Here is a 13,674-nt window from a genome sequence, read left to right as displayed (position 1 = left end):
ATAACAGGGATGTGATGGTGGCTAAGAAAACGTTACGATTGCATATAAGGAAATTGATACCGTGAATGATAGCTCACTTGGTTTACAGATTAAAAAGAGAAAGCAGCAATATCGTAACTGGCTCATGGCATCAAGAGCCATAAGATCGCAGCACAATGCAGAGCAAATGTTACAGATCATTTGCAAAAATAATACCCGAAATCTCTGGGAAGTAATTAATTATTCTGGAGAGTTTCAGCCAGCAATCATGATCGGTCAAGTCCCTGAAGAATGATGGGTTGAACATTTCACTAAACTGTTCACCCAGGAGGAAGAGAGGATTCATAGTAATAGCTTAGGTTCCAGATAAAAGTGGTCTTTCACCTTCGACATATATGAAATCAAATTAATGATTGGTAAACTAAGCTCATCAAGGGCCACAGAGCTGGCGGCCTTGCGAATCACATCCTAAAAGAAAGTGCTGCCCCGTGGGCCGAATTTATTGTTAGGCTCTTCAATCAGGTCCTAGAAAATAAGCAGGTTCCAACTTCATTGAGGGAGGCAGTGATTGTGCCGATCTTTAAGAGGGGCGACCGAGATGATCCAATAAACTATCGTCCGATCGCCCTATTGGACACTTTGGGCAAAATATTTGCATCAATCTTACTATGAGATTTGAATGCTTGGGTGGCGAGAACAGGTCGCCTTGGTCTTCGCCAAAATGGCTTCATAAAGGGAGTGGGTATCTCTTTAAACCTCTCCCTGCTCAACCTACTGAAGCTAAGATCCATCAAGTTCAAAACAAACATCTACTTGGCATTTATGGATCTGGAACAAGCTTTTGATGGTGTTTTCAGGGGGAGGTTGTGTACAAACCCCCTTAGCTGGGACTGTCCTCCTGACTTGGTGGAGGCCATAAAAGCTTTATACACCGACACCTCCATACAAATTAGGTTGTCGGCAATTGGCTCCCTCTCCAAGTGGATATATACATATTGGGGCCTAAAACAAGGATGCCCCTTGGCCCTGATATTATTCAACCTTTGTATCTCAGATCTGGGCAACTCACAGCAGGTGGTGCGGGCATTTCCCCCTAAAAGTAATGCATCATGTCTGCCTTGGATCCTATAGGCTGATGACTTAGTGATCGTAGATCAAACTCCGATAGGGCTTCAACGTAGATTAAATTCCTTCATTGCCTATCTTGAAGAGAATAAACTACGAGTGAATTTTAAAAAGTTCAAAGTCCTTATTATGTCATCAGCTTGCAGGAAGCACAAGGGAAAATCCTTCTGGGTTGTGGTCCAGGAAAGACTGGAAATGGTGGAATCCATCACTTATTTGGGAATACTGGTGAACAGGAACCAAGATGAAAGAGCCCACTACATGATGCTAAGATCCAAGATAAAGAGATTAGCGTGCCAGGGAATTGCACTTTACAGGAGGTATTGGACCTTCTCAGTACTGCCCATAGTAGCGTTCTATAAACAGAAAGTGGAACAGATCTTGACATTTGGGGCTGAGTCCATGTTGAACCTATCTTGGAGAATATGGGGTATCCTGGAAGGCTATTTTTGGAGGAATTTTCTGAGACTGCCCAACTGTATTAGATTCAAATTAAACTACAATCCATGGAGTCTATTGTAGCGTGGAAAACTATCTCCTTTTCAGGAAATGTATTGTACCTGACAGTACACTCCCTTTTCGATATGCTGGGGAATACTAACTCGTCCTACTCTGATGCAATGCTGGAGACTTGGAAAAGGAAATGTGCGGGTTACCTAGAGTCATGTGATATTACACCAGACATGATAATCAAAAAATACGGTAAAGGTGAAACTAAGATTACAGTACCTAGATTGGATCAACACGCAGAAGACTACGACTTAAAACAAGCTAACGTTGACATTCGTTCAAGAGAGAAGATCACTAAACCAGGTGCACTTCTATCTACAAAAATGTCAATCAGCTCACTACTGCGATTTATTCATGAGATTCCGTCTAAACACACACCCAACGAGAGAGGTACAACTGGCACGAGGCCAGATATTGGAGACTGACTCGCAATGTAGATATTGTGGGGAAAGTGGGGGTCCGGAATCATTATGCCATCTGGTGGTGATTTGTAGAGCTTTAGTAGAAGTAAGGGCCCGATATCTGGAAGCGCTGATAAAACAGACCGAAACCTTGTCGGCCCTAGAATGGTGGGATATGTTTTTAATTGTGGCACACCAAGCCTGGTCTTGGCAGCAATAACATTTGTGGAGCATATTTTTGAGAGTTAATGAAAGGGGAATTATTCTATGGAAGGCAATTGTCTTTGTTTCTTTTATTTTAAATGTCTGCTTTGACCTGGCGAAATGGATGGAAATGTATTCTGTAAATGACATGTAATTTGTAAAAGGTTTTTAATAAACCATAAACAATTTAAAAAAAGATATCATTTGAATAGCATGACCCTTTACCTCGTTTGGTAGTTAGTTATGCGAGAAAATTAAGAACCAAGTTAATACCAATTTCCAGCAACAGAATGAAAAAAAAACAGAATACACGTCAGCTTGTTACACAACATCTATACATACAACTCTTTATATCTATGAACCCACAAAGTTTTGGCAAAGTGCATTAACTCAAGCCAAAGCAATTCCATAAAGAATTATTTTATTGTGCTGATTTCTAATGTGGAGATCAAAGAGACATGACACCGTGGAGTGAGGGGCAGCTCAGAGTAAAGGAGCAGACAGACAGAGGCACAGCTACTGGAGTGTGTTGGGGGACCAGCGATGGCCATCAGACAGGGATGAGAGGAGAGGGGCACTGATGCAGGGTGTGAGTATGGAAGTCAATAAGATAGGGTGCATGTGTGGAGGAGCACAGGGCCACAGAGGCCTGGGAGGCGCAGATATGAGGAGCAGACAGTAAGGGTCACAGAAATAGGAAATGTACAGGGGAGTCGGTTTTTAGGTGGGCAGGTAGACTGCTAAGGACTTGGAGCATTGTGCTGTCATTAGTGTAAAGCATTAAGGACTGGTGGATCAAAAATATCGTCATGAACGTTTCCAAATAATTTAAATGCACTCTGCTTTTATGTTTATCATTAGAAGGCATAGGTCAACTAGGATCCAAATGAGGTGAGTAGGAAAGCAAAGTTTACTAATTATCAGGGTCTATTTTCATGACCACAGCAGCACCCCTGGCAGGTTATATTGTTGCCTTTTCCAATGTGTCCTCGGCACACAAATGGTTGCTCAGCACACTGCATATGTTGCTCCCACCGCAAATTGCTTTGGTGTTTGCACATCTGGTGTATCGCTTCCATGGATGATTGGCTGAAACTCTGCTTATGCTGTTAAATGCTTGAAGAGAGGGCTGCGTTGTCTGCTCACTCTGAGAGCTGTCTTCCTACAGGTCCATTGGCCCTTCTGTACAGGTCAGCCCTTGCGCTCAACCCTCATTTGCTAGTTGAACATGTCAATCGTTGGACATCCGTGACAGGTGTCTGAGCTAACTTGATTTCCAGGTGGACCTCTTTAGACCACCACACGGTGGTCTATTGGTCCATCCATCTGATCCTATTTCCTTTATTCACTATGCCATGCATTAAGCATCATTGCCACACTGTATGTATTCAGACACTTTAATTATAAAACACATAAGCAAATCAAGCATTTAGCAACAGTATTTCTCACTGGTGCTGAAAACCTAATCTGCACGCAACTGATGCATAGCCTTATAGATTCCCTCAGCATTAAATGACCACACTGTAGGGCGTGTTCCCTATGCGTGCAGTAGTGCAAGTTATACATAAATATGTATGGCGAGTTGATTGAGCATTATATAGTGACCCATTGGCTTCATGCAGAAATTGACATTGCAAGTATACAGCAGTTATTTTCTTGCAGGGAATATATAGCGAGTTCCTAATTTAATCATCGCTCTTTTCATTTCCCCGTTTCTCAAGGTGTAGACGATGGGGTTTAACATGGGAGTTATGAGAGTATAGAACACAGACACCACTTTATCCATCGGGAGGCTCGTAGAGGGTCGCAGGTAGATATAGATGCAGGGCCCAAAGAAGAAGGTCACCACAATGCAATGGGATCCGCAGGTGGAGAGCGCTCTCCGCTTCCCCTCAGTGAGCTGGTTCCTCAACGTCTGTATGATTAGCACATAGGATGTCACCAGGACTGAAAACGAACAGACAGCTATTAATCCGCCATTGGAAAGAATCAGAAACCCGGTCAAGGTGGTGTCGGCGCAGGCTAGGTTGAGGAGCTGCGGGCCGTCACAAAAGAAGCTGTCAATCACATTAGGGCCGCAGAAGGGCAAGCGGACGAGTAAAAGTGTCTGAACGAGAGAGTGTATGGATCCCCCGACCCATGAGGCAGCCACCAAAAGTCCACATGTCCGATGGCTCATGATGGTCATGTAGTGCAAGGGCTTGCAGATGGCGACGTAGCGATCAAAGGCCATCACAGTGAGAAGGAGCATCTCCGTGCCCCCGATGAAATGCAGGAAGAACTTCTGCATGATGCAGGCATTGAAGGATATTGTCTTGGTCTCTGTGACGAGGTCTGCAAGCATTTTAGGGGCAGTGACGGAGGAGTAGCACAAGTCGATGAAGGAAAGGTGGCTCAGAAAGAAATACATGGGTGTGTCCAGCCGGTTGTCAACATTGACGGTGATAATGGTCAAGATGTTTCCAACCAGTATCACCGCGTACATCCCTGAGAACAGTAAAAGGAAGAAAGTCTGTAGTTCCGAAATCTGGGACAACCCCAAGAAGACGAATTCTGTCACGTTATTGCCCTGGAACATCTCCATTTTTGTCCGCTTGGGTTGGATTTCTTAACCTGTCGAGAGGAAAACAAGTAATCTAAAGTTAAAAATGGAGATGGTGGTCTATTATGACAGATGAATATGATGCTTTACAAGTGAAATAATAATCAGTGATACGATTAGATCATGTATGTACTCTATAAGTAGACTCCTCACTTGAGAAATGTAACTTCCTGATTCAGTTTCACCACCAGGCAGATTGCATGCTTTCCTTGGCTGCTGACCTTTCTGTCTGAAGACTTGCCTGAAGACCCCCCTACACCCTTAACCATTAAATCATACCGGACCACACTACAGTGCAAGCAAAGACCATCCTTAACCCCTACCATGCCCCTTGAAATCAGACCACCCAGCCCGAACAATCCTCTGCGACAATAGGATGGTGGCATATTCAATGTATCAAACCCTTCCTAAATGTGCAATTTTGAGGGAGTCAAACCCCAGCAGAAATGTGCTTTTTTTGGGGGGACACCAGTGCAGTTACCAACGATTCAGTTTCGGTGGGGGCCCCACCGTAAAGGGGAACGCGTATTATGTTCTTTCACATTACAAGGACACTTTCTTGTGTAGAGTCCAAACGATGAGGTTGTACATGTGCTCCATGGGAGTCCATTTAACATGCAATGCGGTGGTTTAGGAGTTTGGAGGGTGATCCTATCCCTACTTTGAGGTCCAGGTTGCACTGACCAAATACACAGGAGTTGATAGATCCAGGAGCCTGTGGATGAGGGCCTGCAGGGTGCCTGCCACTACCCCAAGATCCATGGCTTCCCTGGCTTCCTGCATAGAGAGGATCAGTGTCTAAAGCAAGAGTAGGATGATAAACCTACAAAAACAGAAGCTGGTCCATCAGTGGTCCCACACCCCTAATTTATTGCCTTTTTAACCTACAACTCAGCCAGGTACAGATTTAAAACTCGTCCATGAACAAAAACACTCCCTTGCAGGAAACGTTACCTCAGACATGTCCAGGCAAGTCGCAATTCTTAAAAACATAAAAATACAATTTTCAAAGCCTGCAATGTGTCTAAGCAGTGATAAAATAAGACAAAAACATCTAGCTAGGTCACCTTTCTTGAGTAATATCTGGGCCTCAGAGTATTGCTTTTTATCGTTATTCTTTTACATTTTAATAGGCAACAGAGTGCAGAATACTCGATCGATAATACAAGATAGAAACAGTGAACTGTGAGACTGATACTCACGTAAATCCGACAGGGCAGCAGCCAGTGCCTATCGAAACGTTTGAGGTAGGGCATTTTATTACTGAAGTATTTTCTGTGAAAAATGTGTAATGCTTCAAAGACATGTTAGGAATCATTACCTAGTATAGATTACACAAGAGTATTTGATGCCTGTGGTCAGCATAAATAAATGCTACTGAAACGACCCCCAGTACCTGCACGTTCTTTTGTCAGTTTGGAGGCAGAATCAACGCTGCAGGTATTCCCATGAAGCACTGGGGGCATTTTAAGTTCCCGTCTGAGGAGAGAGCAATATATCATTAATATGACCTCAAAGCGCTGGTAGTCTGAACGCCCTCAGGAACCGTAGTCCAGGTCAGTTGCGGGAGTAAGGTGTCATAGGGTGCGAAGGTGCATCAGTTATATGTGCAGCTGATTCAATGTCTGATGGTAGCTGCACCCTAGCATTAGGTGTGGTGATATTGTTATCAGTTGGATGTGTGCAGTCTGGCGGGTGGACACCAAGACTGGGTTCAGGCTGCGTTAGGCCTGTGTAGGACACTTATTTGTGCAGCTAGGCCGGTTTGTCATGGGGTGTATCTGCATTTTATTAGAATGATGAGATGTTCATGGGGTAATGTTCGTATGTGAGCAGCTGGGCCAAAATTGATCGAGGGGTGTAGCTGCACGCTAATTGTGTGTTGGTGTAGAGTAGAGAGTGAGCATAGTGATATGGGAGGTGAGTGTTTGGGTGGAGTTATGATCTAAGGAGTCCACTATTCCAGATTTCAAGCGTGCGATTGCTTGATAGTGACTTAATAAGCGTAATCAGTTGCGTCATTGCTCGGGATCTCATTGATTATTTTTCATCCGGTTGCAAGGCTCAGTCGCCTCAGAAGTTCGTGGTCGGCATTACGGAAAGAGATACGTTTTAGAGCTTTGCGGAAGGTCATATAGACTTGGGTGTGTCAAATATGTGGGGGGAGTGAGTTCCACAGCGTTGGGGCCAAGGTTGAAAAAGCGGATCCTCCGATCCTGGTAGAGTTAGCGGTTGGAATCACTAAAAGGAATGCAGTGCTTGATCTTTGGGTGAGAGATGGAAGGTGGGGTTTTATCTTTTCTTGTAGGTACATTCGGCCGGTCTTGTGCACTGCATGGTGGATGATGCAAAGGGTCTTGAAGGTGGCTCTTTGTCCGACTTGGGGTCAGTGAAGCAGAGGCGTTGCTAGTGGGGCTCTGAGGGGGCTATAGCCCCGGATAGAAGCTCAGGGACTACAACCAAAAGGCTATAGCTAGCCCCGAATCGCGCCAGTCCCGACATTAGCTTATCCCCTGATCTTTTCCAGACCTAGCAACACCCCTGCAGTGGAGGGTTCGGAGAGCTGGCGAGATGTGGTCTTGATGATCCAGGGCGGGGAGTAGTTTTGTGGCAGCGTTTTGGCATAGTCCAGTCTCGACATCACAATAGACAGAACTGCGGCAAGTCTGTTCGGGTAGGAGAGTTAGGGAAAATGCGGCTGAGAGGTTTGAGGTGGTAGTGATAGCATTTTGACACATTATTGATCTGACGGAAGAGGGTTAGGCCTGGGTACATAGTGCAGCCTAGGTTCTTTACTATATAGAAGGGGGGAGGTGGGCCGAGGGCTGGGGGCCATGGGAGCAGATGTGGCAGGAGGGCAGTCTTGGCGCACACCATGATTTCAGTTTGATCAAAAGGAGGTGGTTTATTGTCATCCAACGATCAATATCGCAGAGTCAGGATTCAAGGTCGGGATGGGGAATGGGGGCTGACTTTGGAATTCTTAGGATAATTTGGGTATCGTCAGCGTAGTTATTGCAGGAGATGTGTGTGCAGATGATTCCTGGTAGAGTGGCCATATAGAGGTTGAACAGGAGAGCAGATAGGCATGCACATTGGGGTACTCCAGTGTTCACCGAGCGAGCAGTTGAGCAAACAGGGAGAGGAGGGTTATTTGTTTCCTGTTGCTGAGGAAGGAGGCAATACATTTGAGAGCAGTGCCACAGATTTCTAGGGAGTGCAGGCGGTCAAGGAGGATTGAGTGATTGACCGTGTCAAAGGCTGCAGAGAGATTGAGGAGAATCAGTGCTGCGCAGCCTTCAGAGTCTGCAGTGACCTTGAGATCGTCCCAGATCGAGATCAGAGTGGTGACAGCCGGCAGGCTCAGTGAGCCTCGCCCGAGGCAATAGCTCTCCCTGTACCCAAGCGATGGCAGGAGAAGGCCATCTTATTGCATGATGGGCTGTTGAAAATGGTGGATGAGCTGGCCTAGGAAGCTCAAGAAAGGTGAGGAGAATCCTGCGCTATAGTGTACTTCACACTTCATAAAAGCTGAGAACATATGTTAAGCCAAAGTTCAAAAAGCTGTTCGGAGATAATACATTCATATTGCAGTATTGGTTGCTTTCATCCTTCATCTTGGTTGCAATACCTGGACTCTGGAAGTACTGCCAGCGCAAGATCACAAGGCTGCACTGCAATGAATCTTTGCAACCCCAGTACTGACTGCTGTGCTGAACGCTTTGTTTTTCGTGGCTGCAACACAGGAGCTCAGCATCTACTGCTCGCCAAATATCACAAGACTGCAATGCATTGGATCCCTTCATAGCCATGAGCTCATTGTTTTTTCCTCTCTGCGTAAAATAAGAACGGACAATACACTGCCCGACGCTGCTCAAAAGGCTGTACTGGGATACATCCTTTGACGTTGCAGAGCCAATAGCGTTTTCCTTCCTTCCCATCTTCCAGTTCTGCTTTTATGTTCCTTTGCTCCTCATTTTCCCAGGATGAAAAGGCTGTTCTGTAAACACACACCCAGACATCTTCTCGCAATGTCTGCCATACTATGCTTTAAATGCAACTCCAAATGGCACTTTTCGTTGTAAAAATCCATTACGAATGCTGAGGAGCGTTGGTTTTTCTGTCAAGTTCAACTATCACTAGAACTGATAGTGTGTATCTTGGGCAGACTTTATGAATTGAGATTGCATTACATTTCAGTTTAATTTAAGCAACGTCATGCTGCATATCAACCTTCTGCCATGCCGTGTCAGAATAATGCCATCAAAAGTCATTTCTAATGTGCTTCACTGATGTTTGCAATCTGTACTGTTTATAGTACAATCAGAGCACTTCCTACTTTCAAAGAACTCTTGCGCATCTTGTGGTTTAGTGTCGCTGCTCCACAAGAACCAACTGGGTTTCCATTCCCATGGGGGCACCGAGTACTGCCACCTCTGCCTGACAAACAACACCCTTGATACCGTAGATAAGAAGCATTCCATTGAACTATTCCTACTGCATTTCTCAACAGCATAAGTCTTAGTCAACCATCCACAGATAATAAAGAGACTGTACGATTGCAGCGGGCTTCGAGGGTCTTGGGCTAACCTCCAAGCGCATTCAGACTCAGAAAAGACAGGGGGCTTGATATCCCCGACAGAATACATTTCCTGTGGAAATGCACAAAGGTCTAACATGTCCCTGTTGCTCCTTAAAGTCTTCATTAGGCTATTGGTGGACCTCATGTATTCCTTTGCAACCAGCTTCTGAATCTACTCAGAACGTTCCAGTTGCTACTGGACATCTCTCCCATGGACACAGAATAAAATGGCATCCTTCGATTCTTACAGAGAACACAAGACTGGGACATAGACCATACGCTCTGCCTGAATGCTGAGCAAACGGAGATCACCTGTTTTGTGTGGGCTGGATTATTGCACCCAAGGTTCCTACTATTTAGATTGCTTACCCAGTGGGGCGCACCCTCCAGCACAGTCCAGAAAGCATACATCTTGGGAAATATAGAGTCAGTGACAAAGGTCATAAAAACCCCACACTTCTACCACACCACTGAAGTCCAATAAAATCAATTGTATCCATGTCAATTCATTTGAAAGTGAGCAGATCCCGGGCTGACTTGTGTTCTTCCTGTTGGCTGCAGCTGTTCCCCACTTGATGTTGCAGGCACTGCGGCAAAGTATCCTTGCACATTAGCACTGTGTCTCCTGCTTGTGATACTGGCTGTGAGCCATCCTCCCCCAGGATATGTGGAAAAAAACGTGGCCAATTTTACTTTGAATCATGAATCCACAGAGGAAGCTAGCAGATACTCAATATTAACTTGAAATCAAACTGCCTGCGGCTAACCACACACAGTTGAAGCCGGGTCCCACACCGGATGTGCCACATCCTCATCACCTGTCAAGGCACAGGCCCTTGGTGTGTCAGGTTGAGCTCAAGCATGTAGACCAGAGGGAAGGCCTGATTCAGGGATGCATTGTGATCACAAACCCACTACGTGGCCTCATGGAAAGTTTGTAGTTCAGAACAGATGTTACACAGCAGGTTTCCCAACCGAAGTGTTAAAATGCTCTATCTAGAGCTCTCCTGCGAGTTTAGCAGTAATCTGTGATAATGTGGGGCTGCTCATGTAGTCTGCCAACATGTGCAAAGTAAAGTTCCAATGGATGGAGTCTGAGGTCTTGCGTTTATGGAGTAGCTAATGTTTGCACACTTGCAGTGGGCACAGTGTATTGTTTTGGCATGGTAAACCCAGATGAAATGGCAGCTGATCTCAAGGGCCACAGCAACCATATTTGTGACAGCCCATTGCTTGGTCATATAATGTGTGATCATGAGATAGAGCACATGTGAAAAGAAGGGGGCATGCACTGTCTGTCAGGGATGCAAGAGCATTTGAGCCATTGTCTTCTGCAATAATGCCCCAATCCAAACTAAGAGGGTGTAGGGAGTGTGTATCCAACTCCTCCAATATGTCCCAGACACCATATCCCCTGTGGGTTCTGCCCTGAAACACTTGCATAAAGGGTTGCCTGGTGCCACACTGCAGACACCTTCTGCCCCCATTGAATTACTCTGGGAGGCATCTTGGCTGTTGATGGAAAGGAAGGTTTTCCGTGGCTGTAACAGCCGTGGGGTCAATGTTCTGACCACTGTTGCACATTTCCACAATGAAGTGGACATTTTGGCTTCACTGACTGCTATAATGCCGGTCCCATTGCAGCTATACCATAACTCTTGATTCCCATATCGCTTTGCGAGAAAAAAAAAACAGTGGAGAACTTGCCACTATTGATCAACTTTCCCCACGAGGCACCAGAATGCATGGCTTCCCACAAATGAGTAGGGCAAGAGATCTGTTGTCAATGTTATAGCCAGCTTAGCATTGAGCAGGCACTTTCTGTCCCGGGACTTGTGATTAGTTGGGACATACTGAAGCTCTTCAATAACACGGCCCTGATGCAAGTGGGGGATCACTGCTGGGCAGCAACGGGACACCAGAGATAGAGTTTGGTGACCTTCTCCCAAACACTGATGCAGCGGAAGTATTTTCAGTGGTAACTGCGCAGCCCTTTGCAGGGTTGCTGTTTGATGGTAAAGGCAGAGGCACAACTCAGATCATTTTACACCTTCCCATATTGGTGCATTGTGTCGCTGCATATAGGACCGCATAGATGTGGTACCAAAGTTGACCCTAGCTTTCTATCGGCAGAACACTTCTCTGCAGTGTCCAGGTGGGCAAAGTGAGTTGTTGTTTATTCTCTGCAAGGTACTGCAAATCCTTTGACTTATGTAGAAGGCCAGCACACAGGCTGGGTCATGCTGGTATGATGGTGCTGCTCATGGTGTGCTGGATGCCATGCAATGATGTTAGGAGCTTTTTGGCCAGTGAAGGGAAAGGAACCACCATTGGATATCATGTCTTCCTATCCCCCAAGAACTCTAAGAGCCACATTCTTTAGCACTTCTCGTCACTTGCACCAAAAAATAGAGCATCCCATTTCACAAAGGGCCTCTGTCCTTTTCCCTGCGTTGTGCATTTGTGCAAATAGGGGGGGGGGGGCATTTCAGAGCATGTAAAGGCACATTCCCGAAATTCCCAAACAGAAATGAGGGTCATCCCGCTGAATCTTTTGAAACAGGAGCAGGGCAGGTGCAAATCACGACAGGCTCATTTCTGACCCTGTCATGATTCATTTTAAGTGTATCAGCCGCGGGATACACCACCGCTGTCACACTTGCATTTCCACCCCCCAAACAGGAACGGAAAGACTTTTATTTATCGGGCATTGCACTGCAAAATGTCCTATTCACTGAAATGTGCTCCCTGCAACCACATGGTTGCTGGGAGCCTGTCATACGTTAGTGTTGGAAGCACACTCTTAACAATCATAAATGCAAGAGGACAAAACACCACATCTTTGTACTATTGTCCAGCCCCTCCTGAAATGCTCAGGTCACCTTTGAGAATGAGGTCATAAGGTGACCTTAGTGCTTCGTAATGAGAGCAAATGAAAAGAACACATATCATGCATTCCTTTCATTTACACTCATTTTTGAGAATCTAGCCCTGTGACTTTTCGCGACAGCTAGTATTTTCTCACGTTTGTCACAAAAAGTGCAACACTAAGTTAGAGTCACATAACATAATCTTCGTCTGCCTCCAAAGAATGATGCATATTTGTTCGAGAATAAGTTTTAAAAAATGAATGTCATCTGCATTTACCAATCTGGTTTCCAACCTATACAACAATTACAATTAGCGCTGTAGTCTTCGATTACCTCAATGCATTTATTGATGTTCATACAAATTACTTAGATAAAAACATGTGTAAATTCATTGAAAATGTACAAACAAAATATGAATGTATCAAAAATACAAACAATACATGCATATCAATAAAAACCCTTATTTTGACAACATAAGCAATTAGCAAAATGGGATCCGATTTATAGGGCCTCATTACGACCCTGGCGGTAAGGGGTTAATGCCAGCGTTAGCTGCGCCGACCCCTTACCGCCAACTACGAGGTCCCTTAGCGCCATGGCGCTTTTAACACCTGCTTTTAGCAGGTGTTAAAATCCATGGCGCTAAGGTACCATGGAGTTAATTACGCCACCGTAATTTACGGTGGCGTAATTAACGCCTTCCCCACTCCCATTATGCCCTATGGGGCAAAAATGGGAATGGGGAAGGGTAAATGGGGATTGGGGACTTACCGCCCCGCCGACCTCGGAATGGGGCGGTAAGTCCGCCAACCACCATGGCGTAAACGTAGTTTACGCCATGGTGGTAAAGTCACGGCCCAGGCGGTAACTTACCGCCTGGGTCGTAATGAGGCCCATAGTCCATTCACAAAGCAACAGTTGCATATTGCTACATGCATCCTCCGATTTCTAATCCTAGAATAGACTCACAGAAAAAGGCCCACTGATTTACAGACACTGAATATAATCACATCCTGCTCCAAAAGTCTTTTAAGAACTTGTTGTAGCTGGCACCGGCATTTCCTCTTTCGCACAATTAAGGTCATTACAACCTTGGTGCTAAGTGCACCAACTTTACCACCATGGTGTAAACTACGTTTACACCATGGTGGATGGCGGATTTACCGCCCCATTCCAAGATGAGTGGGGCGGTAAATCCCCATTTCCCATTTTCCCTTCCCCATTCCCATTTTTGCCCCATAGGGCATAATGGGAGTGGGGAAGGCGCTAATTACGCTGCCGTAAATTACGGCGGCGTAATTAGCACCATGGTGGGTTAGCGCCATGGACTTTAACGCCTGCCAAAAGCAGGCGTTAAAGTGGGAATCCGGCGTTAAGGGTTAACGCCGTCGTTAACCCTTA

General features: G+C 45.5%; 1 protein-coding gene across 1 annotated transcript; it reads right to left on the bottom strand.

Moving 5' to 3' along the window:
• Positions 1–3,867: 3,867 nt before the first annotated feature.
• On the bottom strand, positions 3,868–4,803 carry LOC138581793 (olfactory receptor 4S2-like). The gene has a single exon (XM_069652815.1). It carries the CDS (start codon positions 4,801–4,803, stop codon positions 3,868–3,870), a length of 936 nt encoding a protein of 311 aa, XP_069508916.1.
• Positions 4,804–13,674: the final 8,871 nt, after the last annotated feature.

The sequence above is a fragment of the Ambystoma mexicanum genome, chromosome 3q, assembly GCF_040938575.1.
Source record: "Ambystoma mexicanum isolate Mex_15411 chromosome 3q, UKY_AmexF1_1, whole genome shotgun sequence".
Classification (NCBI taxonomy): domain Eukaryota; kingdom Metazoa; phylum Chordata; class Amphibia; order Caudata; family Ambystomatidae; genus Ambystoma; species Ambystoma mexicanum.
Note: the sequence above shows the minus strand (reverse complement) of the source record. Positions and strands in the feature narration are given on the sequence as shown.

Excerpts from the sequence above, each read along its gene's own strand:
- LOC138581793 (XM_069652815.1), bottom strand. The coding sequence starts at position 4,803 with ATGGAGATGTTCCAGGGCAATAACGTGACAGAATTCGTCTTCTTGGGG.